At 44.5% G+C, this 24,739-nt stretch overlaps 1 protein-coding gene across 9 annotated transcripts in view; it reads right to left on the bottom strand.

Moving 5' to 3' along the window:
- PHACTR4 (phosphatase and actin regulator 4) overlaps nt 1-24,739 on the bottom strand; it is a 119,115-nt gene that overhangs the window by 27,631 nt on the left and 66,745 nt on the right. For 4 of the 9 annotated variants that reach the window (XM_077337226.1, XM_077337231.1, XM_077337232.1 and 1 more), the window contains 2 exons: nt 4,145-4,321; nt 3,411-3,491 (listed from right to left, as the gene is read on the bottom strand). In XM_077337226.1, the coding sequence (XP_077193341.1) occupies nt 3,411-3,491; nt 4,145-4,321 (258 nt within the window). Of the gene's footprint in view, nt 1-3,410; nt 3,492-4,144; nt 4,322-7,929; nt 7,960-15,200; nt 15,551-24,739 lie in introns of those variants that run through there. The other 5 variants (XM_077337228.1, XM_077337229.1, XM_077337230.1 and 2 more) reach the window with 4 other exon arrangements.

The following is a 24,739-nucleotide window of genomic DNA, read 5'->3' as shown; positions in this document are numbered from 1 at the left end:
GCACCTTCCAAGTAGGCTGGGCCAGCTGGGGTGAGTGAAGCGACCCCACCACTGTCAGTCCAGCCCGCCCCACTTAAAGGCACCACAAACACCATGCTATATGTCTATCAGACAAAACACTTGCACTGCCACACAGCCAGCAAGTGAGGGGGCCGGGAACTGGCAGCTCAGTGGTGCCCATGGCACGTGCCATGGCTGCTATACCTTAGATATGGATCTGTCCCCAAGTCCCTCTTGGAGGCTGGCACCTCTACAGACATGTGAAGATATTAAGGCATATGGCCTTGCCATGATTAAGACAACCATACAGCCTGGGAGATCAGCATTTCTATCTCAAAGCCAAATGCTATCAAGAAGATCTGCTTTTGACAAGGGGGAGGGATTAGCTGCCTCTGTTCCCTGAGAATGGGGAGCCCACAATCTCTCCCCACTGGCTGAAGAGTTTTACATAGTAATGCATCTTCAAGGACATCCATCAGAACCTGGCGGGGAAGCCAGAGCACCCTCAATAACCTGAACAGAGATCTCCAGAGAAAGGACAATTCACATAAACATAGAGCAGTGGTTCTCAACCTTCCTAATGCCGCAGCCCTTTAATACAGTTCCTCATGTTGTTGTGACCCCCAGCCATAAAATTATGCCAGTGTTCCTTCACAGAAATCAAACCAAAACTGACCAATGGCGTGAAGATCCATTGTTCATGATTGTATATAAATTGGTTTTCTTCCGCGGTTTCTCAGTTCAGTTCTGCCTCTTGTCCCACCACGCCCATCTTGCTCTTTTCCGCTGCTCCAGATAGACGAACGCTCTATCTCAATCTACCCCGCAAGGCTGTTGTGTGGATGGTCCCCCCCCCCCGGCCAAGCTGCTTGCCCTGCCGTGACCCCTGTGAAAGGGTCGTTCGACCTCCAAAAGGGTCTCAACCCCCAGGTTGAGAACCACTGATATAGAGGAAACATTCATCTCATTGACTGAAAGCTTGCACACACGCAAAAACTGTCAAACTGCATTTCTTTGAATATACCATCATGGGTGGAAAGTTTTAAGGTAATTTCATTCATAATTTGAACCATTTGCTCTAATTCTGGGTTCAAAATGCTGGCTGCCATTTCAGCAGTCCATTTCACTCCTCACACACACACACACACACACACTTGGAAGGAGGGAGCAAAATGGACACTTTGAATGGCTGGCAGTCATTCGAACCTAGCAGCTAATGGGCAGACTGCCTTGCTCAGCTGCTAGGTTTAAATATCCCAACCTGAATCAAACCGGACAAAAGTCTGGGAAACGTTCAGGGAAGAGGTCTCCCCCAAATCTCTGTTTGGGGGGCATAAACTGGGCCAAATTCATGACGGATTTTGGTTTGCAAACCAGTTTCTGCTGATTCCTAATTCAAAATTTTTCCAGCAGTTACTTAGCACTCTTAGTCCCGTCTACATACGAGCAGGAACAAACCAGAACACACATCACCTAACTGCAAGACAGACGCCCTCTTGTTCCCCTTCTCCCTTTCTCTACCTTAGATCATATTTCACTTCCCTTCCTGTGTGAGGATGAGGCATTTCCTGTCCTTTTACCGGAGTAAGGCTGGATTACCTATTATGCCGAGTACTCTTAGAGCACACCCCCCATATTTCAGTTTAGTTCCTAATATGCCAAGTCTTTCCAACTTGCTCCTGGCAAAGATTCTGTACATAATTCAGGAAAGGGTTTCCCACCACCATCCCTCTTTAGGAGACAGAAGAGAGAAGCACAGTTGAAAGGTATAGGAAACTAGTATTGTGCAGGTAGCCAATGTGAAGAGGAGAAACAGGCACAGCAGACAGCATCATGGTCAAGGTATAAGGATGTTAGAGAGACTAGGCATGGGTCATGGACCATTTTGTGCAGGCATTTTACTTTTATTTATAACCCGCCTTTCTCCCCAAAGCAGCTTACATCATACTGCTGCCATTTTATCTTTGCAACATCCCTGCAATGTAGGCTAGGCTGTGTGACTGACCCCAAACATCCAGCAAACTTCCACGGCAGAGTGGGAATTTTAATATGGGTCCCCCAGATCTTGCTCTGACCCTCTAACACAGCAGTTCTCAACTGCCCTAATGCTGCAACCTCTACGGCAGGGGCAGCAACGGCATGGCGCTCGCCTCCTCTGCGCAGCCTTGGTGATCTCCATGCCACTGCCGCTGCTGTCTCAGTGACCCGCAGGAAACACCCAAACAACCCCTCGATGGGTCACGACCCCCATGTTAAGAACCACTGCTCTAACAACTACAACATGCTGGCTTTCAGTGACTGGCTGATAAACAGTGAGGCACCAAAGCGGCAAAAGATTTCCCATAAGATTTTATTTATTCACTAGATTCAAAGCCTGTTCCTAAGAACGGGCCTTGAAAGGGACCCCTCCCCTGGCTCCCAGCCAGGCAGCTTAAGGTGGCTTTGGGCTGCAGCCCGCAGCCGGATCAAGTGGGGTGGGTGGGGGCTGGCCGGGGCTGGCCAGCTCGTTAGCAAGCCCGGGGCAGAGCTCCTTAGCAAGCAGTCAGCAGGCCGGGAGGCCCTCGTTAGCAGGCCCACCCTAGCAGGACAAGAGGTCCTCATGAGCAGGCCCTCCACCACGACTCTTTGCCCAGGGCCCTTTCCCCTTACCTGCTGCTGGCTCCAGGCACTGAGGTGCATCTGAGAGCAAAGAGGCTAGAGTCCAGGAATGGAGGGAAGGAGCTGCAGAGGCAGGGCCAATCAGGGTGCAGCCAGCTTTGCTGGCTGCACCCTGATTGGCCATATTCCAACTTGGACAGCTGGACACATTCCATCCCTCAGGCTGTTTCACAAATATATAAAGGAACCATGGATAAGGATGATTTTTTTATGCAGCCTCACCAGAATCCTGATCAAAGTGGTTTACAAGTAAACCACCATAAAATCATCAGCAACTTCCCTTGTGTAACAGTCTAGCCTTGGGGAGAGGGTTAATTTTAATTAAGTTTGTTTCAGAATGTTCTTTCTCTTGCAAATAGGCAACCGCCAATGCAGTACAATGAGAAAAGAGGCATATTGCGGTAATTTTGGTAGAGTACCTGGATTCTTGAATGAGGTAACCTCAAAAACTCAGTTCTCAGCTATGCAGTGGGCCTTTGGCAAGCAATGACCCCCACAATCTATCTTACTTATTAGCCATTTTAGCAAGTCCTTGAAAGTTATTTGGGGGTGGGAGGGAAGGATATCAGCAATGCAGCCTTGTCCCCCAGGAAGGTGCAGGGACTCATAGAGAAGATGTTTAAAAAGCACACCGAAGAGTCACATTTAGTAAAGGGTGGTAGGGAGGGAATCACACAGGCCAAGAATGTCAAAAGATGAGGGTTCTCAGGGTCAGGAGGATATACAGAGGAAGATAATGGGAAAAGACTCACCCTGTTCAGGGTCTTCAAACAGAACCCCTCTTTCAATGAGCTCCGCTCTTGGTTTTCGCATTGAAATCTTTCGTTCTAAAACTGACATTACAATTGGGGAGAAAAAGAGAGCCAGCACTCAATACAGAGCAATTTGGAAGTTTGGGGAAAACAAAAAAAAATCCTATTAAAAAAAAACTAAACTATTTTCTCTAAAGATATTGTAAGTTGGCCCATGATGACTGCTTTAAGGGAAGAAGATTTAGATACAGATTCTACACTATCTTCACAATTATCTTACAGATGTGCAAGCTCTTGGTGCTGGTCAGCCTTGAGCATCTCATTGCTAAGAAGCCTATAAAGATATTCCGGAAATGGAAAAGACAGCCAGTGATTGCTTAAAATGTATTTATTTATTAGAAGATGAGCAGTTGTGGTCATGGAATCCACTGACGTCTCTCTATGTGTACCTTAGCACATCATTTTGAGCCTCCCTTTTACTTCCTATGACCTAGAGACAGCCACGCTAGGTTTTACAGCCCTTTATTTGAGACTATTGCTTTAGAGAGTCAGCTACAGGGAAAGTTTCCAGGTATTATTACAGATGCACCAACAACAGAACTGTTTTTGCTAGTGCTTCCAGTGGAAGGGCAGAGCCCCCTACACACATACACACGTATTCACACACTGTTTCACTGCAACAGAACAGCAAAGTTCAGAGTTTTGAGAATAATGCCTCTGCCTAGCAAACTTACCTTCTGATGTCTCTTTAAATTTGCCGCTGGTTTTCTTTTTCCTCCACTTCCAAGGTTTAAAGATCTTGCCGAAGCCTGCGAATTTGCTTTTCCTCTTGGAGGGAGGCGTAGTGTCACCAGATTCCAGAGCATCGGCTCTCAGGCCTCCATCGCTCAGCGGATGATCCACTTCCTCGGCTACACAGAAATAAAGAGGACAATAGCACTTTACAATAAGCTGACATTTGGAGAGACCTTTCCATTTCGGGAACCAGGTCTCCCAGCTGCTGAGCAGGGAAATTAATGCAAGAGGCAGAAAAACACAGAATGCAAAACTAAGCAGGACAACTCTAAAGCATTCACATAATCTGCCCACACCAGATCAGTCTTAAAGGTGTCACAGAGTTCTGTCTTATGGCTTCCCTTTTGAAATTATGAGCCATTGTCAAAAAGGGCAACACAAAGAGAATACAGACATATAAATGCCAACATAAGATGTTTACTGGAATCTCTGTTGCATGTTACTTTTTTTTTTTAAGTGCAGTACAGTCGGGTAAGATGATCTGTAGAAACAGCCTCCTGATATTATCTGCCCCATCAGAGAAGCTGGACCATTTGACCATTCCTTTCCCACTAAAAAAAATCAACAAAACACAACAATGCTCATGGCCAAGAATAACAACCTCAGGAAAGCTACACAATAACAGCCTGCTACTCCACCTACTGTTCTGGCATCCTCCAAACATTTTCAAAAAGGAACAGCTCTCTGAAGGGAAGGGAGGGGGAGGCAGGGAGGGGGCATTCCTGTTACTTAAAGCATCAACAATGCAGTATGCAAGGCAAACAGGAGAGAGGTAGGAACAATTAGCATTATGAAGGCTTCGCGTGCAAATCTGTCTTTTTTTGCAGCCTTTGCTACATTCGGGCTCTCTACGTGCAGGTGTTACGAAGCAAAAACCAGACAATGTAGCTTAGTGGTTGGCGGCACATAACTAGTTCCACAGCTAGTTGGTGGCACCTTCCCTTTGGATGCCTCCTCTCTTGGGGCGTGCCTATCTTAAAACATTTTTTAGGTGCCAGCCCAAAAAGTTTACTTTTCCCCAGATTTCTAAGTAAGGGGTTTTCTCTTGTTAAGATGTTTGACCATCTGCTTCTAGTCAGAGTGCTGTTTTATGGATTCTTAAAAGCCTGCTCAAGCACTGTTTAATGCCCATGTCTTGATTTGAATACTGATACATTCTACTGGCATTTTGTATGATTTTGTAGTATTGTTTCTACTGTCTTACACAGAGTCAGGCTAGTGGTCCACCAGGATCAGTCTTATCTAGAAGGACGGGGAGTGGTTTTTCAGGGTCTCAGGGAAGGGTCCTTCATATAACCCACCACTTTATCTATTTAGATGGAGATTCCAGGGATAGGAACTGGGATATCTGGCATGCTAACCAGATGATCTATCAATGAGTCCTTTTTCCAAACTCGCCAATTCTCTCTAAAAAAAAAAAAAGTGTACAGATCAGTCCTTGATCCATTTCAGTCCGGCTTCCGACCTGGCTATTGGGTGAAGATGGCTCCTTAAATGGCTGCCATCCTTTCTCCAATGTTGGGGACAGAGGGCCATTCTAGGAAAGAGATCCTCTGAACAGTATGCCTTTACATGCAGGGTTCTGCAAGGAGTTAATTCTCTCTCCAATGTTGTTTAGTATCTACATCAGGGGTAGTCAACCTGTGGTCCTCCAGATGTCCTCCAGATGTCCATGGACTACAATTCCCATGAGCCCCTGCCAGCTGGGTGAGGGAGTCCCCTCACCCAGCTGGATTGGAAGCTTTGGGCTGGGGTGCCATCAATTGCTAATGACACCCAGCTATATACGTGGATGGAAAAGCCATCCATCGCACCACCATCCCGCCCCCAGATTCTCTGGCTAAATATCTGGAGGCTATGGTGGGCTGGCTCAAGCAGAGTCGGCTGAGATTAAATCCAGTAAGACAGAGGTTGGGTCGCCATGTCCCAGGTAAAATACTGCAACTCCTAGCACTTTATGGGGTCCAGTTAATGGCTATGGTGACCATTAGGAGCGTGGGGGTGGTCCTGGCTCCCTTCTCCCATAGTTCCATCCTCCCAAGAGAAAACTGGCAATTAGACTGCACAAACAAGCATTAGAGTACACATACGTTAATTTCCACTGGTCCATTCATACTGCTCTGCACTTAAGATGTACAAGTCTCCTTAACAGAACAAAGTATTCTCTCCACCTAATACAATAGTCATGTCTACAGAGGAATAGTCCCCCATCCCAGCCCAACATTTCTACATCTCCTTGGGGTATTATAGTTGAGAAAAGCAAAGCCACTGAGGAACAGGTCTTATGACACAATAGATCATTATGTTTCTTCTGCGTATTTACAATTAGTGGGAACATCTGCTGATGACGATACATTTTTTAGTGAGGCATTTCAGGTAACGGTTGCTCAGAAATGCCTCACTCAGAAATGTTCTCCCTCAGAATCCCCCAGGAACAGATCGAGATTTCAGTAAACACTCAAATTAGGCATATTCTATAATTGTACACCGGGAAGTCCCATCCAAGTCATGGTGACTCCAGGCTACAGAGTTTTTCAAGGCAAGAGGTAAGCAATGGTGGTTCTAGGTGGTATTTAAAAGACAAGAAGTCCCTCACCCCATCCCAATTAAGCAGTATAATGACCCAGATGATGATTTTTTTTAAATGTAAGATATATTCCAGAGAACATATCACTTTCATGTTTGAGTCATGAAACTCAGAAACAATCTAGAGAGGAACACACAAATCTCTGCTTCTAAAACTACAATGAAGAGGGAATCACAGATTCATATACTGCTCAGTGGTACAGTGCATGCCCCATGTGGAAGAGGTCCCCAATATCTCCAATTAAAGAAATTCTCAAGAACACATAACAAAAAAAAAAAGTGATACATAGCACATAGAAATGTTAACTCTAAACTCCACAATAAAACTGAAGCTATCAAATGAGACATGGGGCTCTGAAGCAGCTAGAGTTTGGGGCCAATTTCCCCAGATGTTTGGGTGCTCTCTTACCCAATGAAGAATGCAAATCAAGAGATGCTCTTCTGCAGCTCTGTCCACAGCTTTTAAAATGTGGTGGTGGACACCATAGGGTTTTCAAGAGGCAAACCAAAGTGTTTGTCATTGGTTTGTCTGTTGGCTATCCCACATCTTAGGGTGGCATCAATCGGAGCCCATGCCTTTTCTGTCATGGCTACTTCCTCTGTGGAATGGGCTTCCTGAAGTAGTCGGGGGGGGGGGGCTCCTCCCTAAAGATCTTCAGGAGATGGTGCAAGGCTTGCCTGTTTGCCAGGACTTCGGAGGGAGTCTGATTTGACAGGCATTTTTTAAGGTGAGGAGGGGGAAGCGATTTGAGGGTTGTTATTTTATTTTGATTCGGCACAACCAAGTACAAGCTAGGGCCTATCCACGGTAGCTTCTGGGATTCAATGAGCTCAGGCGAGCCTAGGCTATCCAGATAAAATAAGTATTAAAAGAAAAATAATCTCGAGCATGTTCACTCCCACAACTGGTGGATTCCTTCTGAGGCCCAACGCCCAGCTCATGAAATCAAGCTTAAATTTAGAACTTGCTGCTGGTATAAATCCAATGTATGCCAACCTGGGACATCACACCAGCACAATAAGTAGGTGGCTGAAGTCATTGAGCCAAGAACAACCCACAATTCTAGGCACATAAGTGGAAACCTGTTATGCAGCCCAGGAAGCCAGAAGACATGGAGAAAAGAATAGAGCAACTCACCTATACTTTGCTCCAAAAGTAGCCTCTCACCTGAAACAAGCAGCAATTCCTTTGAGTGCGCAATTGCAGAAACTGGCACACAAACGAGAGGACAGAATGGAATAAGGCCCTAATAATTTTTTTCCCTCCAATCTGTACTTTGATCAATAATCATTCTGCATCTCCATCAGCTTTGCATCCTTTGTGATGGAAGTATTTTTCAATGCAATTAAAATGAAGCACAAGCTCCTCACATCTGGGAAGGTATAACCTCCTTCTTTCCATGGAGGAAGTGGCAGATTTGAAGGGGGGGACTCTAAGGCAGTGGTTTTCAACGTTCCTAATGTTGCGACCCTTTAATACAGTTCCTCATGTTGTGGTGACCCCCAGCCATAAAATTATGCCAGTGTTCCTTCATAGAAATTAAACCAAAACTGACCAATGGCGTGATGATCCATTGTTCATGATTGGATATTAATTGGTTTTCCCCCGGGGTTTCTCAGTTCAGCTCTGCCTCTTGTCCCACTATGCCAATCTTGCTCTTTTCCACTGCTCCAGACAGACGAACACTCTATCTTGATCTACCCCGCAAGGCTGTTGTGTGGATGGAGCCCCCACCCCCCCAGCCAAACTGGTTTCCCTGCCGCAACCCCTGTGAAAGGGTCGTTTGACCCCCAGGTTGAGAACCACTGATCTAAGGCATCACATCTCTGCTGAGTTCCCTCCCCCCAAGCTCTACTCACCAGAGGCTCCACCCCCAAATCTATAAGAATCTCCCAACCTGGAGTTGGCAGCCCTATCTAGGACCACAGTGCTCACCCTCACTCAAAATCCTCTCTTTTTATTCATGAAACAAGAAAACGCAACCAAAACAGGAAAAAGAAAATGCAACCAAATAACACACCCCAAACACCTGAATATAGAAAGTTTGATATGGATATAAAGCAGATATGGATATAAAAAGATATGGACAAAAGCAGATATAATTCTAATAAAACTGTCCTTTAATAAAATACACAAAGAAAGCATTCAAGCAAAAAAAAATCAATATCAAAGTAAGGGAGAATTCAGATTTTAAAAAATAACATTGACTAAATATGTTTTCGACTAAACAATCTTCTTCAGTGATCCATAAAACTTAAAAGTAGTAGTATTGCTTCATAAAAATCATATACAGTTAAAACACAGTATCAATATCACAATGGACTGTCGGGCCCGCTTCAATAATTCTTTATAGGTGGGGAGCAGAGTAAGCCTTTACTTCAGGGGTAGTCAAACTGTGGCCCTCCAGATGTCCATGGACTACAATTCCCAGGAGCCCCCTGCCAGCGAACGCTGGCAGGGGGCTCCTGGGAATTGTAGTCCATGGACATCTGGAGGGCCACAGTTTGACTACCCCTGCTTTACTTCATACAAACTTTCAAGGTAGCATACCTTCTCTGACTGTTCCCTCATTCAGAATTGAAAACTCCTGTATGACTACACAAAGCCGGTCTTGGAGGCAGCTACTTAATTCAGAAATACAAATGATTCACAAGGGAAACACAGCTTTCTCTTTAAGTAGTTGTTTAAATCTACATGTGCTCCTGTTCCCAGAACTGCGCAGTGAAACTCAACTAAGTATGTCAGACTCCTTAGTGTACACCCATTCTGCGCCTTTCAAACTCTATCTGCACCATTTTATATATGGACACACATAGAAAGAAATTAAATTTGAAGTCAGACAGAGCATCAGTCTTCAGATACTATCATCGCACAACTGAGAATGACCATTGTTTATTCACTGTGAAGGGTCCTTCTCTCCTGAGTCCAGGAGGACATTGTGTTGGGTGGTTCTCACTGGCTGCTAGAGAGGCAGGAACAACATTCTTCTTCCTGTTTCCCTAATCAGAACCATCCCTCCTCAAGCTTTGGCACTCCAACAGCTGTGATTTCCAAATAACTGCTAACTACAAACTCATGTTAATAACAAGTATAATAAGCAAGCCAGAGAAAGAAACCAAAGGGTAGCTGTGTTGAAGTAGCACAATAAAATCTGAGTCCAGTAGCACCTTTAGGACCAACAAAGATTTATTAAAGGCATGAGCTTTTGAGTGCAAGTCTGAGGAAGACTGCTTGCACTCAAAAGCTCATGCCTTGCATAAATCTTTGTTGGTCTTAAAGGTGCTACTGAACTCTGATTTTAGAGAGAAAGAAACATTAGTAACAGAAGGAAAGATGAATTATGAGAAATAATTAATCTATCAAGCTTGCTCTACCTATAATTAAAAAAGCCTAGTCTAATAATCAATCTCTCTCTCTCTTTTTTTTTTTTTACAATTCTGCAGCTTATAATGAAGGGTGGGACTAGATGTCCTTCTTCAGAGAAGAATAAATGTGGCTCATTCAACCATTTCACCCCATTGCAGATGTCTATCAGAAGCAATTCAACCACGAAGGCTGCAGAAATCTGAGCATATGTGTTATACCAATGGGGCCATCTACCTTAGTCAGGGATTTAGCTAGCTTAATGGGAGACACCATCCAATGTAGTAATGTCTGCGTTGAAGCCCTTCTACCCTTTCATGGGGCACAAAAGTAATTACGAGATTCCTATATCACCCGGACCAGGCCATTTTATGAAACTAGAAGAAGAAGAAGAAGAAGAAGAAGAAGAGTTGGTTCTTATATGCCGCTTTTCCCTACCCGAAGGAGGCTCAAAGCGGCTTACAGTCGCCTTCCCTTTCCTCTCCCCACAACAGACACCCTGTGGGGTGGGTGAGGCTGAGAGAGCCCTGAGATGACTGCTCGGTCAGGACAGCTTTGTCAGTGCCATGACGAGCCCAAGGTCACCCAGCTGGCTGCATGTGGGGGAATGCAGAATCGAACCCGGCATGCCAGATTAAAAGTCCACACTCCTAACCACTACACCAAACTGGCTCTCCAGAATAGGGCACCATGAAGTTTCTTTCTGCTTCTAAGCTAGGTGTGTGTAGGGAGGAATGTTGGGGGGAGACTTCTTGATCCAAGTGTTACTTAGCACCACTTGGGAAAGAAAGACAATGTTTGTTTAACACTACTGCATCCCAATGAAATAATAGAAAAGAAGATCATAGGATAAGGTACAAATTCCCCAACCCTTCTGGCAAAAGTAACAGCTATTCAAAAAGGATGTACTATGTGAAAAAGAGGACAGACTATAAACTGCCCTGGTTTAAATATTATATTTATCAACATACAATGAACAAAGAAAAAAAACTCCACCAATTCTTTCAGGATTACTAGGCCTAGATGACCCTTGAGGTCCCTTCCAACTCTATGGTTCTAGGTGCAACTATGTTACATGCAAAATTTAAATGCCCCAGTAGGAATTGTGTCTCCTTCAAGGTACATTTTTGGACTAGATGACTCTGGAGGTCCCTTCCAACTCTATGATTCTATGAAATTAAAACATTCTGGGGAAATGCCCATGGGCAATTCTTCACGTATACAGGATCACTACTGCCAGGATAAGCTGCCATCCAATGCCCCAGGGAGGCATAAGTGGTTTGGGGATCACTAGGCTACAATAGCCTGGAGTCTTCAAAATGGCAGCCAGATGGGTTTGGCCTGTTAGCAAGGGTCTGAAGCTGTGAATGATTCCCATTGCTTCTTGCAGTTTTTTGATCCAGCCATTTGCTTTGAAGATGCCACAGTAAGTACAGCCCACATGTAGGCACTGTCCGCAAGGCTTGTCATCTCTCATTCTGGAGCCATTATAGGGGCATCCAGATCAGCCTTGAAGTTTATCAGATACCAATAAGGGAGCATCTGAACAGAACATTGTAAAATGACTGCTGCAATTTGACACATTTAAATCTCCTTCAGATAAATCACAAGTCTAAACAGTTGATGAAAATACAATTAGAGTATAAATTAAGATGGAATGCCAGATTGGAAAACTAAAAAAAAAATGGAAGAAAAGAAAGAAGGAAAAGTACATTACAGAGGTGAAAAGATCAGCAGTTATTTAGTCAGCTGCGCTCCCTACTGAGGCAGGAGAAAAACTGGAAGACAGGAGGTACCAACCAAGGAAACAGGAAGGGGAAGAAGAATTTTGTTCCTGCCTTCCTAGCAACCAGTGAGAACCACCTGACACAGATGTCCTCTTACTGAGAGGGAGAATGGTTATGCATAGGTTTCTTTCAACAATGAAATGCGTACCTGGAAAAATAGTAGAAGGCAGGTCGCTTTATTTGATTAAAACATTACTTTAAGTCACAGTAAAAAGTGCTTTCAAATAGAGTATAAGCTTTACTTGGCCACAAATTCTGAAACAGAGACACCAGAGTTGATATTTCTCCCCTTAAAAACATTGAAAATATCTGGCAGTGGATAAGAGGACAAGGTTTTATGGCAGCCAGTGTTTTATAAACCCAAGGAGAATCTACTGTTAGTCTCTTTTTCCAACAATGCAAAGGAAACTCACGTTATTTCCCTTGATATCACTTTCATAAGGCAGTTTATTTTTTCAAAAATGAAAAATCCTTGTTTTAGTCCACAGCTTATAACTGAAGTTCAAACTCAGACTGTGGACCAACACAGGTGGTGCATCTTTCAAATCCGAGAGTAGTCCCTTATCTGAAAAACCAAGGAACACTTCACTCAGTTCCTGAATTTCTTCGTGTCTGCACAATTATATCAGGCTGCCTTCACCGTATGATGCTTGCTGAAATGTTAATGTTTATACCGCTCCCAATGCTTGACTGTGGGAGGCTATTCGCTCCGGGAGGAGAAAGGTCAAACACTATACTGCCCGTGTAGCAAAAAAAAAAATGTCTCTTGCAGGATCCCAATTGAAAACAACATACAAATTTGACTTCAGACTGTTCTCCGTCTTAAACCTTAAACACGTTTCATATGCTGTATTAGGGACTATGTCATCAGAGGTGCGTTCAAAGCTTGAACCATGAAACTGCCTTATAGGCCTATTATGCACAGCCGCTGAAACGGCGGAATGGAGAACACAGAGGAGGAAGAAGCGAAGCAAACCGCTTACGCACGGGACGAACGCAACGGCAGCAAAACCCAGAGTATCCGATTATGCACACGGCTACTCCGGAGCCGCTTCTGGTTGCATCCTGGTCCCAGGAAGCTCCACTTTCTTCCACATCTTTTTTTCGGCGGCATATGTTGATTCTGCACCCGGTTGCCGCCTGCAGCATGCATAATTGGTGATTTTAGCCACCACCATTCCACCCCGAATGCAGACCTTCCACTTCGTGCATAATGGGCCATACAGACAGTCCACTGATCAGTTAAGGCAGGGGTAGTCAAACTGAGGCCCTCCAGATGTCAATGGACTACAATTCCCATGAGCGTTTGCTGGCAGGGGCTCATGGGAGTTGTAGTCCATGGGCATCTGGAGGGCCGCAGTTTGACTACCCCTGGGTTAAGGTTAGTACTATATACTCTGGCAATTGCTCTCCAGGGTATCAGGCAGAGATCTTCTGTGTCACCTACAACCCAATACTTTTAAATGAAGATTCTGGGGACTGGGTGTGGGAATTTCTCCATGCCAAGTACCACTGAGCCACAGTTTGGATTCATGAGTACAATTTGTTTATTTTATTTTTATTCATTCATACCTCACTTTTACTCCCCAATGGGGGACACAGAGCAGCTTACACCATTTCCCTTTCCTCCATTTTATCCTCACAATAACCCTGTAAGGTAGGTTAGGCTGAGGAAGGGTGACTGATCCAGGGTCATCCAGCGAGCTTCCATGGCACGAATAGGAATTTGACCCTGGGTCTTCCAGACGCTTCCAGGTACGAATCAGACACTCTTCCGCACACTGGAAAAGTACTGCTTTCTCTCTTTGTTTGAAAAGACGTTACTACTAAACCAAAAATGCTAAGAAATAGTCAGCCTCCCTTCCTCCAAACAACGGAACAAGCCTCTCAAAAACGGGATGATGCATGCAGGAAGCTTAAAAGCCGATTTACAGGCTTCTGCCCCACCCAATTTTAAACTCAAGATGGTTTACAACAGAAACCGTATCAATCCAGAGAAAGCAAAACAACAGAACGTAGTTAAAACCATTCCATCTGCCACATCTTTGAACAGCTCACCTCGATGAATCACTCATCTTGAGGAACATGTCTGAAGGGTTTAAGTCAGGGGTAGTCAAACTGTGGCCCTACAAATGTCCATGGACTACAATTCCCATGAGCCCCTGCCAGCAAAAGCTGGCTCATGGTAATTGTAGCCCATGGAGATCTGGAGGACCGCAGTTTGACCGCCCCTGGTTTAGGTTAAGGAGGAATCTAATAAATGGGTTTGGAAATACAGCGGAAACACTAGCAGCAGCGCAAGATTACTGGAAGCCTTAACTTCAGCATCCTGATCCAGGCCTTCAGTGCATGATCCCCAAGTCAACAGACAGGACAGGATTCTGGCTGCATTGCGGTTGGAAACCCCAAGCTGCCAGAATTACAGCACGGTTATCATGGGACAGTGGATCTCATACTAAGGGAACAAATGGGGGGTGGGTAGCTTTCCCTAGTTTTTGACACCGAAACCAAAAAAATGCCATGCCACCTTGATGCCCACTGCTTCTGCAGAACTGAAGGTTCATTTGGAATACAACCAAGTTTGAGTCCAAGTTTGACTCAAACTTTCTTCTGCTGCTTCAACCAACCCGGCTACCCGTGTCGATCTGAATCTATCTTCACTGGGAGCAGTTGTCTTCCCAACGCCTGACAAATTACGGTACTTCCGCTTCAAAACCAGCAAGATCAAAGGTGTAATTTTCTTTTTAAATGAAATACAAGCGAATACAGACAGAACTAACAAAACATTGCAGTTCCCTGTTCAAATCTCACTCTTTGCCTGTTTCTCGTTTCGCAGGACAAGACGGAGCCCAGCCAAACACACTACGTTAGAATGCTTCTGGCTGAACTCCGTAAACCAGATTTTCCCATCATCTGACCATTTGGCAGTAAACAAGCAAGATCAAAAGGGCTGGCTTCCTAACAAATGGAAAGCCACCCCAAGCAAGCACAAGTTACAAGGCAAAACGCATTTTAAAGAGCAGAGCCTTTTTTGTTCTCCCTCGAGGATTAAAAAAATAATCTATTCTTGCAGCTTCTGAGAATCAGAAACTTCTCCGAGTTTAACATGCTGGCTATACAATCTATACATTTTCTCTCTTTCACACACACACACACACACACACACACACAAACTCCCTCTCTCTCTTTCTCTCTCTCCGAGTTCACCTGCCTGCTCTGTCTATCTCCAACCGTGCAACTAGACCCTCCATTGCTCACCTGAGGGAGCTGGATATACCGGTCTTGAATAGCGCGTCTGCCCCATTATTAGATTCTTCAAGGCAGCTCAGAGAAAAAAGAAAGACAAGAAGGAGCGTATTCTGGAAGCAGACATTGGTCTTTCAAAAAAAATGACGAGTCAACTCCTGGAGGCAAGGAAACTTATGTCGGGAGTCCGGAGAAGCAGCGCACTGAAGCCAGAGATCCTCAGGAACCAGCCATGGGTGTCAAGTCAAGGCACAGCCACTCCTGTTCTTCCTGCACTCCTGGCCCGGGCAACTTGGCGATTCTCATACATAAGTTCTCATGCCAGCTCCCTTCAAGGAGGAATGCCTGTCATTCCAGAGTGTGTACTCTGCTTAGGGCTGGATCTCAGGAAGAGGGAGGAGTCATTTGAACATATGCAAAACAATCAACACCCCTTGCTCTTGAAAAGCAGGGGTTTAAAGGCTGCAGGAGGGAGGGAGGAAGGAAGGAAGGAAGGAAGGAAGGAAGGGGCCAGGAGGATTGCTTGGGAGACTTCAAAAGGAAAGCTTATAAGTCGGCCAGGCTAATTGTCATACTTTTACTCTTTTTTTAAAAGGAGGGGGGGAGAAACCCAATTCTGGTGTTTCTCAACCTTTTGGAAACAAATTACAGATCACCTGAAATGCGTTAGTTCTCCCTGGACACCCTTTAACTACCTTGTTTACTGCTAAGCCAGATTACTTTGTGGTTTTAAAAAGGGGAAGAGTGGACTTTGGCACATGCTTTATGTATAGATAACTTCTTGGATCAGTTACAGGTTATGGTTACAACCCCACATACCAAAATCCAGAGGGGTAAACTAGGTTAGCATGTTACAGTAACACAGACACAAAAACAGAGAACCTTTAAAAGACAAATAGGTTTGCTGCAGCATTCAAACAGGTAATTGTATACAGTATTGCAGTTCTTCATTATGCTCTGTACAGGGCTTATACTCCCTCTGCTTTCCTAAACTGTTCACAGACATGCATCACTGTCTTCCTGACTTATGCAGTTTTCAAGGTACAGCTCAGCAACCTTTCTGTTTTTTCAAGACTTTATATTACCACTGCTTTAAAGATAAAGCAGGCTATGAAGGGGGTAGCCTTGAAAGCCACCATGGCATTCTCACACCTCTCTTCCCCATCAACAAAATAAACTTTCAACATTGTTGAGGACACCCACCCTACTGTAGCCAGGTGTCCTTCCTCCCCAGAAACTGTTTCAGTCCCAAACACAAGACTCTTGCTTTGAGGGGGGGGGGGGAATTGTACAATGATCAGATTAGGATCAGGAAAGATCTAGGCTGAAACCTCTACCTGCCACAAAACTTACCAGGTGACTTTGACTACTCATCCCCATTGCCTAACCTACCTCACAAAGTTACTGTAAGAATAAAATGGAGGAAGGAAGAACCATGTGCAACATTTCCAAGATTCTAAGAGAATAAGTTGGATCAAATGAATTCAAAAATAGAATTTGCTACCTTGCTTCATTTTGAGAGCTTAAAAGCTTTTTAACAACAACAAAAAGAGAGCAAAGGGTTTGCTTTTAGTTAGATCCTATAAAAAGAATGCACAACGTGTTCACCATGAATCAGAAATGTAAGCTAATATGACAAATGTAACTGATGCTTTTATTGTAACTACTGCACGTGCCCTCATGAAAGATCTGTAGTCTACTAAATTATAACATGCAAGCAATTAGATTAATCAAAGGAGCTATTCACTTTTCAATTCAGTATGCATGCTACAGCATAACAACACACCACCCAGCTCTCTCACACCTTTCTAGCTCGGGAGGTGGGTGGAGGTCTAAATTGGTGTTCAAGATCAGCAGCAGGTGGGTGGATATCAAACAAAACTAAAACATAATTAAAGCTTAAAACATACAAGACTGAAGTGCTATTAAATCAGGAGAACAACCACTGGATACTCACCAAGAACGGTCCTTCTCCTCTGAGGTTGAGGACATATTGATGGGTGATGCTCACCACATAATCAGGGAGGCAGGAACAAAACTTCTTCCACTTCCTATCTTCCATACCCATCTCTCAGTCTTCCTACTCCTAGAGCTAAAAATTCACTATAGCCATGCTCACAGGTATAAACCAGTTAACGCATAAAAGAGTAATCTAACATTAACACAGTCGAATCAGACAGGAGAAACTTTAAGAAGAAGAAAAACTATTTTAAGAACATACAAACACTGTAAAATGTGTCTACATGTACATATGAATCTAGTATGCTATATCTAATGAAGTTTCTCCACCCCACCCTCATCCCTGCATATATTACAGTTTTATCTAGAAAGACCATGATGATGACAGGGAGGGACAAGATGTCCTCTTTAACCTCAGAGAAGAAGGACCCTTCTTGGTCAGTATCTAATGGAAATTCTCCCTCTGAGGCAGAGGACATCTTGATTGGACATAGAAGAGCGGTCCCTCAAGTACAGGATGATCATCATCACTGATCATCACATGCTGCAGAATCCATGTGTTGAGTGAAGCATCTGTCAAGTATAAATTTTATAGTGCCTAATAAGTGTAGAAATAGAGGACCAGGTCGCGGCTTTGCAAACCTCCTCTACCGAAACTTGGTTGGCAAATGCAACATTGGTGGCTACACTGCATACAGAATGAGCATTAATACCATGTGTAATGGTCTGCCTGTGTATCTTATATGCCTTGGCAATATATGTCATAAGAAACCTACTAATCATTTTGGACATACTCCTATCCATGTTTGGGAGAAATACAGCTATAAAGAGAGTGTCCATTTTCCAACTTTCTTCTGTTCTAATGAAATACGTCTTGAGTGCTCACCTAATATCCAAATTATGCCATGACCTTTCTTTGGGGTGTTTTGGCCCAGGACAGAATGTGGGTAAGTACAGTTCTTGAGAGTTGTGAAAATTTGAGCTCACTTAAATGATGTGTCCCTTCTCAGAACACCTTTGTTTTTGTGGAAGCCACAAAGATCTGATTTAATAGATATCAAGCTGAAGTAACCACTAGAAGGAACAATATTTTCATCATGAGGAATCTTAATACAATGTCTTTAATCAATTGGAAAGTATGTTTTGTCAGTGCTACTACCACTGTATTTAGTTTCCAGTTTGGAAATTTGTGAGCCTGAGGGGGGTCCCTTGACACAGCCCCTTTCAAAAAACCCACGGCATGTTGGTATCTATAAAATGACATATCTTTGATGTTAGATACCAGTGTAGTGATGGTCGCTACCTGATGGTAAAGAGTTGCTGCCCTCAAATCTCTGGACACTTTCCCTCTTGTAAAAATTCTGGAACACTCCCTATACCTGGAGACATACATATGCACCATCTCACAAATATCTTCCATGTATAGTTAGAAATTCTGGTAGCAGAAAGTTTTTCTTGATGTTAAAATTGTACTAGTGACTTCTGAGCTATGGTCAAGTTGACTGACTCGATATTTGGATGCCTTATCAGTCCCTGCTGGAGCAAGTTTGGGGATACCGGAATCTTCAGAGGTTCTGAAACTAACATCTGGATGATTGTAGAGAATCAAGGCCTTCTTGGCCAATATGGAACCAATATGGAGCCAACAACAAGACCTCCGCTTGTTGTTGCCTGATATTGTTAAGTAGTTTTGGGATGACTGGGAATGGTGGGAAGGTGTACAACAATCCCTCTAGCCACTCTGTAGTTAGAGTACCTGTCATCTCAGCTTGCTTGTGGAAGTATCTTGAACAGAACCTGATTACTTGCCCATCAGAGTATGGGCAAAATTACTAGATATGCTTACAATAAAAATTATTTACAGACAAAAACTGCCTTGTATTTTTTTTTCAAATTTATCACTTGTAGAAGAATTCTCACAGGAATCAGAAAAGAACTGTACAGTTCACAAAGGAAGATATTTCAACCCCAAATGGATCTTTTTCCATTCACAATAGTCTATGGTTCAATGGAACCTCAAAGATACTCACAACCTCAAATGTGGTATGATAAGTTTCTTGTGGCTCAACAGACTAAAGTATAAACCATCTACTTCTCATTCCTAAATGGTCAGAGTTTTGCGTTTCCATGAAATACTGCAAGGCAGTCCTAAGAACAAGTCAGGTGCTGTCTGGAATACTTATCCTAAGGGGGGAGAAATTCTACTCCTTTCCCCTTAGGGATCTATTCCACTTGTTGAATTTGGTTTTTCCCTACTCAGTGATGAGATCCCCAAGTCTGTAAATGGATACTAAAAACCTCATTTATCCTGGATTCCAAGCCTTGAAATCCAAATTAGGTACAACATGAAGCCTTAGTCTTCTTAAGAAAACCCACTTCAAGTTAAAGCTGTTTACTTTGAAGCACAGAGAAAGCTTCTTAATACACAGTCACACAAATGGGTTGAAGTCCAAAGAAGGCAAAAAGGTAGTGTGTTTTTTCTGAGCAAACTCACAAGAATACATTATTGCACCAGTACTGTCTCAGTGGTTTGCAGAGAGAAATATTTGCAATTACCATAAACCAAAAGGCCCACGTGACTAATGTAAGCTTTATGTGCCACCCTACTGAATACAAACACAAAATAACATGGCGATGGAAAGTGCTGTTAAGTCACAGCTGACTTATGGTGACCCTATAGGGCAAGGGTAGTCAACCTGTGGTCCTCCAGATGTTCATGGACCACAATTCCCATGAGCCCCTGCAAGCAAACGCTGGCAGGGGCTCGTGGGAATTGTAGTCCATGGACATCTGGAGGACCACAGGTTGACTACCCCTGCTATAGGTTTTTCAATATGAGAGACATTCAGAGCTGGTTTGCCATTGCCTTCCTCTGAGTAGCAACCCTGGGTTATCCTTGGTGGTCTTCCATCTAAGTACTAACAACAGCTGAACCTGCTTAGCTTCTGAGTTCTAAGATTGGGCTAAAGGTAAAGGTAAAGGTTTCCCCTGTGCAAGCACCGACTCATGTCTGACCCTTGGGGTGACGCCCTCCAGCGTTTTCATGGCAGACTCAATACGGGGTGGTTTGCCAGTGCCTTCCCCAGTCATGACCGTTTACCCCCCAGCAAGCTGGGTACTCATTTTACCGACCTCGGAAGGATGGAAGGCTGAGTCAACCTTGAGCCAGCTGCTGGGACTGAACTCCCAGCCTCATGGGCAAAGCTTTCAGACGGCTGCCTTACCACTCTGCGCCACAAGAGGCTCTTAAGATTGGGCTAGGCTGGGCTAACTAGGTCAGGGCATAGAATAATATAAGTTTTAACAATTAAAAATAGGACTATAGCTTTGGGCTGCAACTCAATGCCCTTTACTTCCATCCCCAGCATGGAAACTGTTGCTCACTCATCCTCTAGTTCTTCTGTCATTGGCTGTTCAAGGTGGGGACCACCTACCAACCACAAGTACCACGGGGCAATGGACTACGCCTACTTCTTCAGAATACTTCTTCTTCTTCATCAGGTGCCATGTTAGTAAATGCTGTTCAGAAGAGCCCCAGGCGTCATATCAGAGAGCCTGGAGAGGAGACGACTGAGAGGGGATTTGATAACCATCTTTAAGTATTTTAAAAGGGTGTCATATCGAGGATGGAGAAGAGTTGTTCTCACTTGCCCCGGAGGGACAGACCAGAACCAATGGAAAGAAATTAATTCAAAAGAAATTCTGTCTAAACATCAGGAAGAAGTTCCTGACAGTTAGAGTGGTTTCTCAGTGGAACAGGCTTCCTCGGGAGGTGGTGGGTTCTCCATCTTTGGACATTTTTAAACACAGGCTGGATAGCCATCTGATAGAAAGGCTGATTCTGTGAAGGTTCAAGGGGGTGGCAGATTACAGTGGATGAGTGATAGGGTTGTGAGTGTCCTGCATTGTGCGGGGGTGGGGGGTTGAACTAGATAATTCAGGAGGTTCCTTCCAACTCTATGAGTCTGTGTGGCTCCTAAGCTATTATGAGAGTATCTGTGTACTATGGCTTCAGCAAGAGTTGGGAAAAACAAATTTCTTTAATCAAAAGGGACAATGGATGAAGCTGATAGTGGTTATCTGCAAGGATATTGATTAAGGCTGGGGGTGGGCCACTGGACAGAGGATATTTGGGAGTACTCACTGGGGGCAGATTAGCTTGTTAGAACAGCCCAGGAGCAAGGATCAAATTAAGACTCAAAAAAGGGTAAGTGGTGTTTTAGGGTGGTAGTCAGACGTTGACCTGGAAGACCTGAATTAAAATCCAAGCAATGGATTTACTGGATGGTTTGCCACAGTTTCCCGTCCTGAATTCTAGTAGGTGAAGGTAAAATTAAAGACCTTCTTCAAAAAGAGATAAATTGCTGCTACCTGTCGGACGCCTTAGGGAAAGGATCCTTTAAAATTTATACTATTGAGACAAATGACAAATAAAATGAAGTTCTCCTCTGAGCATACTAGTCAAAAAACTGGGACATTTGGGGGCTCTGCCCTTGAACAGAAGCTACCACTAACTTCAAGCCTCAGGGAACACTTGAAAGCCCAGAAACATTGGGTTCTGAAGAGGCGGCCTACTCTGCTGCATCTTATTACAATCCTTAAAACACAATAAAACATCGGGCAGGAAGGAGGGATGCCGGAGGACAGCGAATGAAACAAATAAGTCTTCATTCATTGGCAGAAGATGGTAATAGAAGGGAGCAGACAAAAAAATTCCGAAGTCTTAGTGCCACAACAGAGAAAGCCCACTCCAAGGTTGCCACCTGCCAGATTTCAGAAGGCAGGTATGTCCAAGCAGAGCCTCTGAAGGTGTCTCAGGTAGGTTCACATAAATGCTCCCAGCAGCCAAACCACAGCAATATCTATTCCAGTGGTTCTCAACCTTCCTAATGCCGTGACCCTTTTTGGGTCACTGTGGTGGCCTTGGCGGCCTAAAGGGGGTTGCAGCATTAGGGGTGGCGGCATTCGGGGGTGGTAGCAGCACAGTGGCAGCACAAAGGGGGGCTCGGCATTAGGTGGCTGTGGTGGGGTGGCAGCCATGACAGCCCCTGAGAAAATGGTCAATCAACCCCTAAAGAAGTCGCAACCCCCAGGTTGAGAACCACTGATCTATTCAATTTATAGTCTGTCTTTCCCACTGAGACTCAAAGTGGATTATTAAAATTATAAAAATAATTCCTCTGGAGGTTATCATGGCCTTCAGCTATTTGGCAATCTGCCTTGATTTAGCACAAAAAAACAGGCTATAAAGTAAATAAATAGAATTCTGTTGATGTGTTTTGCCTTTTGTCCCCTTTCCTAAGCCCTGTCAGCCTTCCAGAACTCTTCCAATACTGTCAGTGCTTCCCTTGTCTGTAAGGCAGACCAAGCAACAACTTTCAGAAATAATATATTGCAGCTTACTGCACTGCACTTCTTCTCCATAAGAAGTGTCATTTGGCAAGCACAAAGAAAATATTTGGGACAGGGAGAGTCTTCCTTTTAATAAGCACCCCTTCCCATCACGTGCCATTAGAGAACAGGATGATGGGATGGGTGGAAAGACCAGTGAAGATCTACGGCTAAAGCCACACTATATCTGCCTCTCTTCACCAGGCCATCCAAAGGGATGCAAGGCTGGCTCTGAAACAAGAAAGGGCAGTCTCCAAGCGGTTGGATGACACAGCATCACACCCCATGGGCAACATTTACACAACACCATTCCTCTCATACTACAATACCCCGCATAGGCTGCATACTGCACATACAGCCAACACCCACAATGTGAGCAAAGTTACTGAGAAAATTGCAAAATCACATCGTTAGCTGTAGTTCTCAGTGGCTCCTCACCCATGGGCACAAAATTCTGTGTTGTGGTAGGGACTTAAGGCCACATTATGTTGTTAAGTGTCAGAGTTACTTACAATAGCTGATCAGCAATTATCCTGAATCACACATAATTCAAAGATGCTACTTATAGTGCTTGCCTTACCAAAGGCCTTATCAAAAAGGGGAGAAGAAGAGCTGACTTTTTGTACCCCATTTTTCACTACCCGAAGGAGTCTCTAAGTGGCTTACAATCGCCTACCCTTTCTCTCTCCACAACAGACACCCTCTGAGGTACGTGAAACTGAGAGAGCTGTGACCGGCCCAAGGTTTACCCAGCCGGCTATATGTGGAGGAGCAGGGAATCAAATCCAGTTCTGCAGATTAGAGGCTGCTGCTCTTAACCGCTACACCAAGCTGGCTCTCATTTGGGAATGCGGACTCTCAAGCACAGATCAACTTTCCTAAAAGAAGAACTCTTAAGAGGTTGGAGGAAGTTTGCACTGGAAAAACACAAAATTATTGCCAAAAGTCTAGCCACAGTACATATTCATGAGTTTTAAAGGAATTCAAAAGTTCTTGTAAATTTTATTTTAAAAACCCACACCCCGACAAGCATATGGCATTAAAAAAATCCAAAGCACATTGGAAACAGAATCTGACTCTCACACTCCAGATTTGAGAAGCATGATCTGTTATCAAAAGCTATTCTAGTACTACATCCCATCTAACAACCAAAACAAACTGATGCTTTCAAAAAATAAGCAAGCTACAATAACCTCTTCAAAGTGAATGCAGAGAACTTTAGCTTTGGTGCTTTTGGGAGGCCTTTGGATTGTTTACAGCTTTCCCCTGTGTGCCTTGATTCAAAGTACAGAGGCAAAACAGGCAAGGTCCTGCTACAGCTCTAACCCCGCCCCCCCCCCTCCAACAAGGGGTCTCATATCAGTATATACTTACAGCAGATCCCTTTATGTTGTCCTTGGAGATGGGAAGATTCACAGGGGAAGTCAGCATACATCATGCTTCTCTGTCTATTGGTATACCTATTCCCTTAGACCAGTGGTTCTCAACCTGGGGGTTGGGACCCCTTTGGGGTCGCAAGCAGGGCGCCACTGTTGCCACTCCTCCTGAAGGCACCCGCCAATTTATATACTATTTATATAATCACTAGTTTCAAAGCCCCTTTATAAAAAGGGGTTTTGAAAGGGGAGAAGGCGCGTGAGTCCAGCAGGGAGGGAACCCCCAGCAGCCGCACTTCGTGCGACTGCTGGGGGTTCCCTCGGGCGGCGGTCTGACGCGGCGAGAGGCGCGAAGCGCCTCTCGCCGCGTCAGTCCGGGAGCAACTGCGAGCCGCGCTGTGCGCGGCTCGCAGTTGCTCAGGCTGGGAATCGGAGGGACCAATCGGCAGGCGCAAAGCGCCTGCCGATTGGTCCCTCCGATTGTCTGTCGTGAGGAAGGGTCCAACCCGGACCCTTCCTCATCACGGACAAAGCCCACCTCTAGGGGGCTTAACGAATTATTTAGTCCGTGGCGCCCGTGGCGCCACGGGCTGTTTAAAGATGAGCCATGGATCTGCATGCCATTGGTCAGTGTGGTTTAATTTCTGTGAAAGAATACTTGCATAATTTTATGGCTGGGGGTCATCACAACGTGGGGAACTGTATTAAAGGGTCGTGACATTAGGAAGGTTGAGAACCACTGCCTTAGACAGTCTAGTTCTCTGCTTGAAGATCAAACATCAGACAACATATATACACAGTCCATTTCCACAACAACATTCTGCC

This window comes from Paroedura picta, chromosome 5, assembly GCF_049243985.1.
Source record: "Paroedura picta isolate Pp20150507F chromosome 5, Ppicta_v3.0, whole genome shotgun sequence".
Taxonomy (NCBI): Eukaryota; Metazoa; Chordata; class Lepidosauria; order Squamata; family Gekkonidae; genus Paroedura; species Paroedura picta.
Note: the sequence above shows the minus strand (reverse complement) of the source record. Positions and strands in the feature narration are given on the sequence as shown.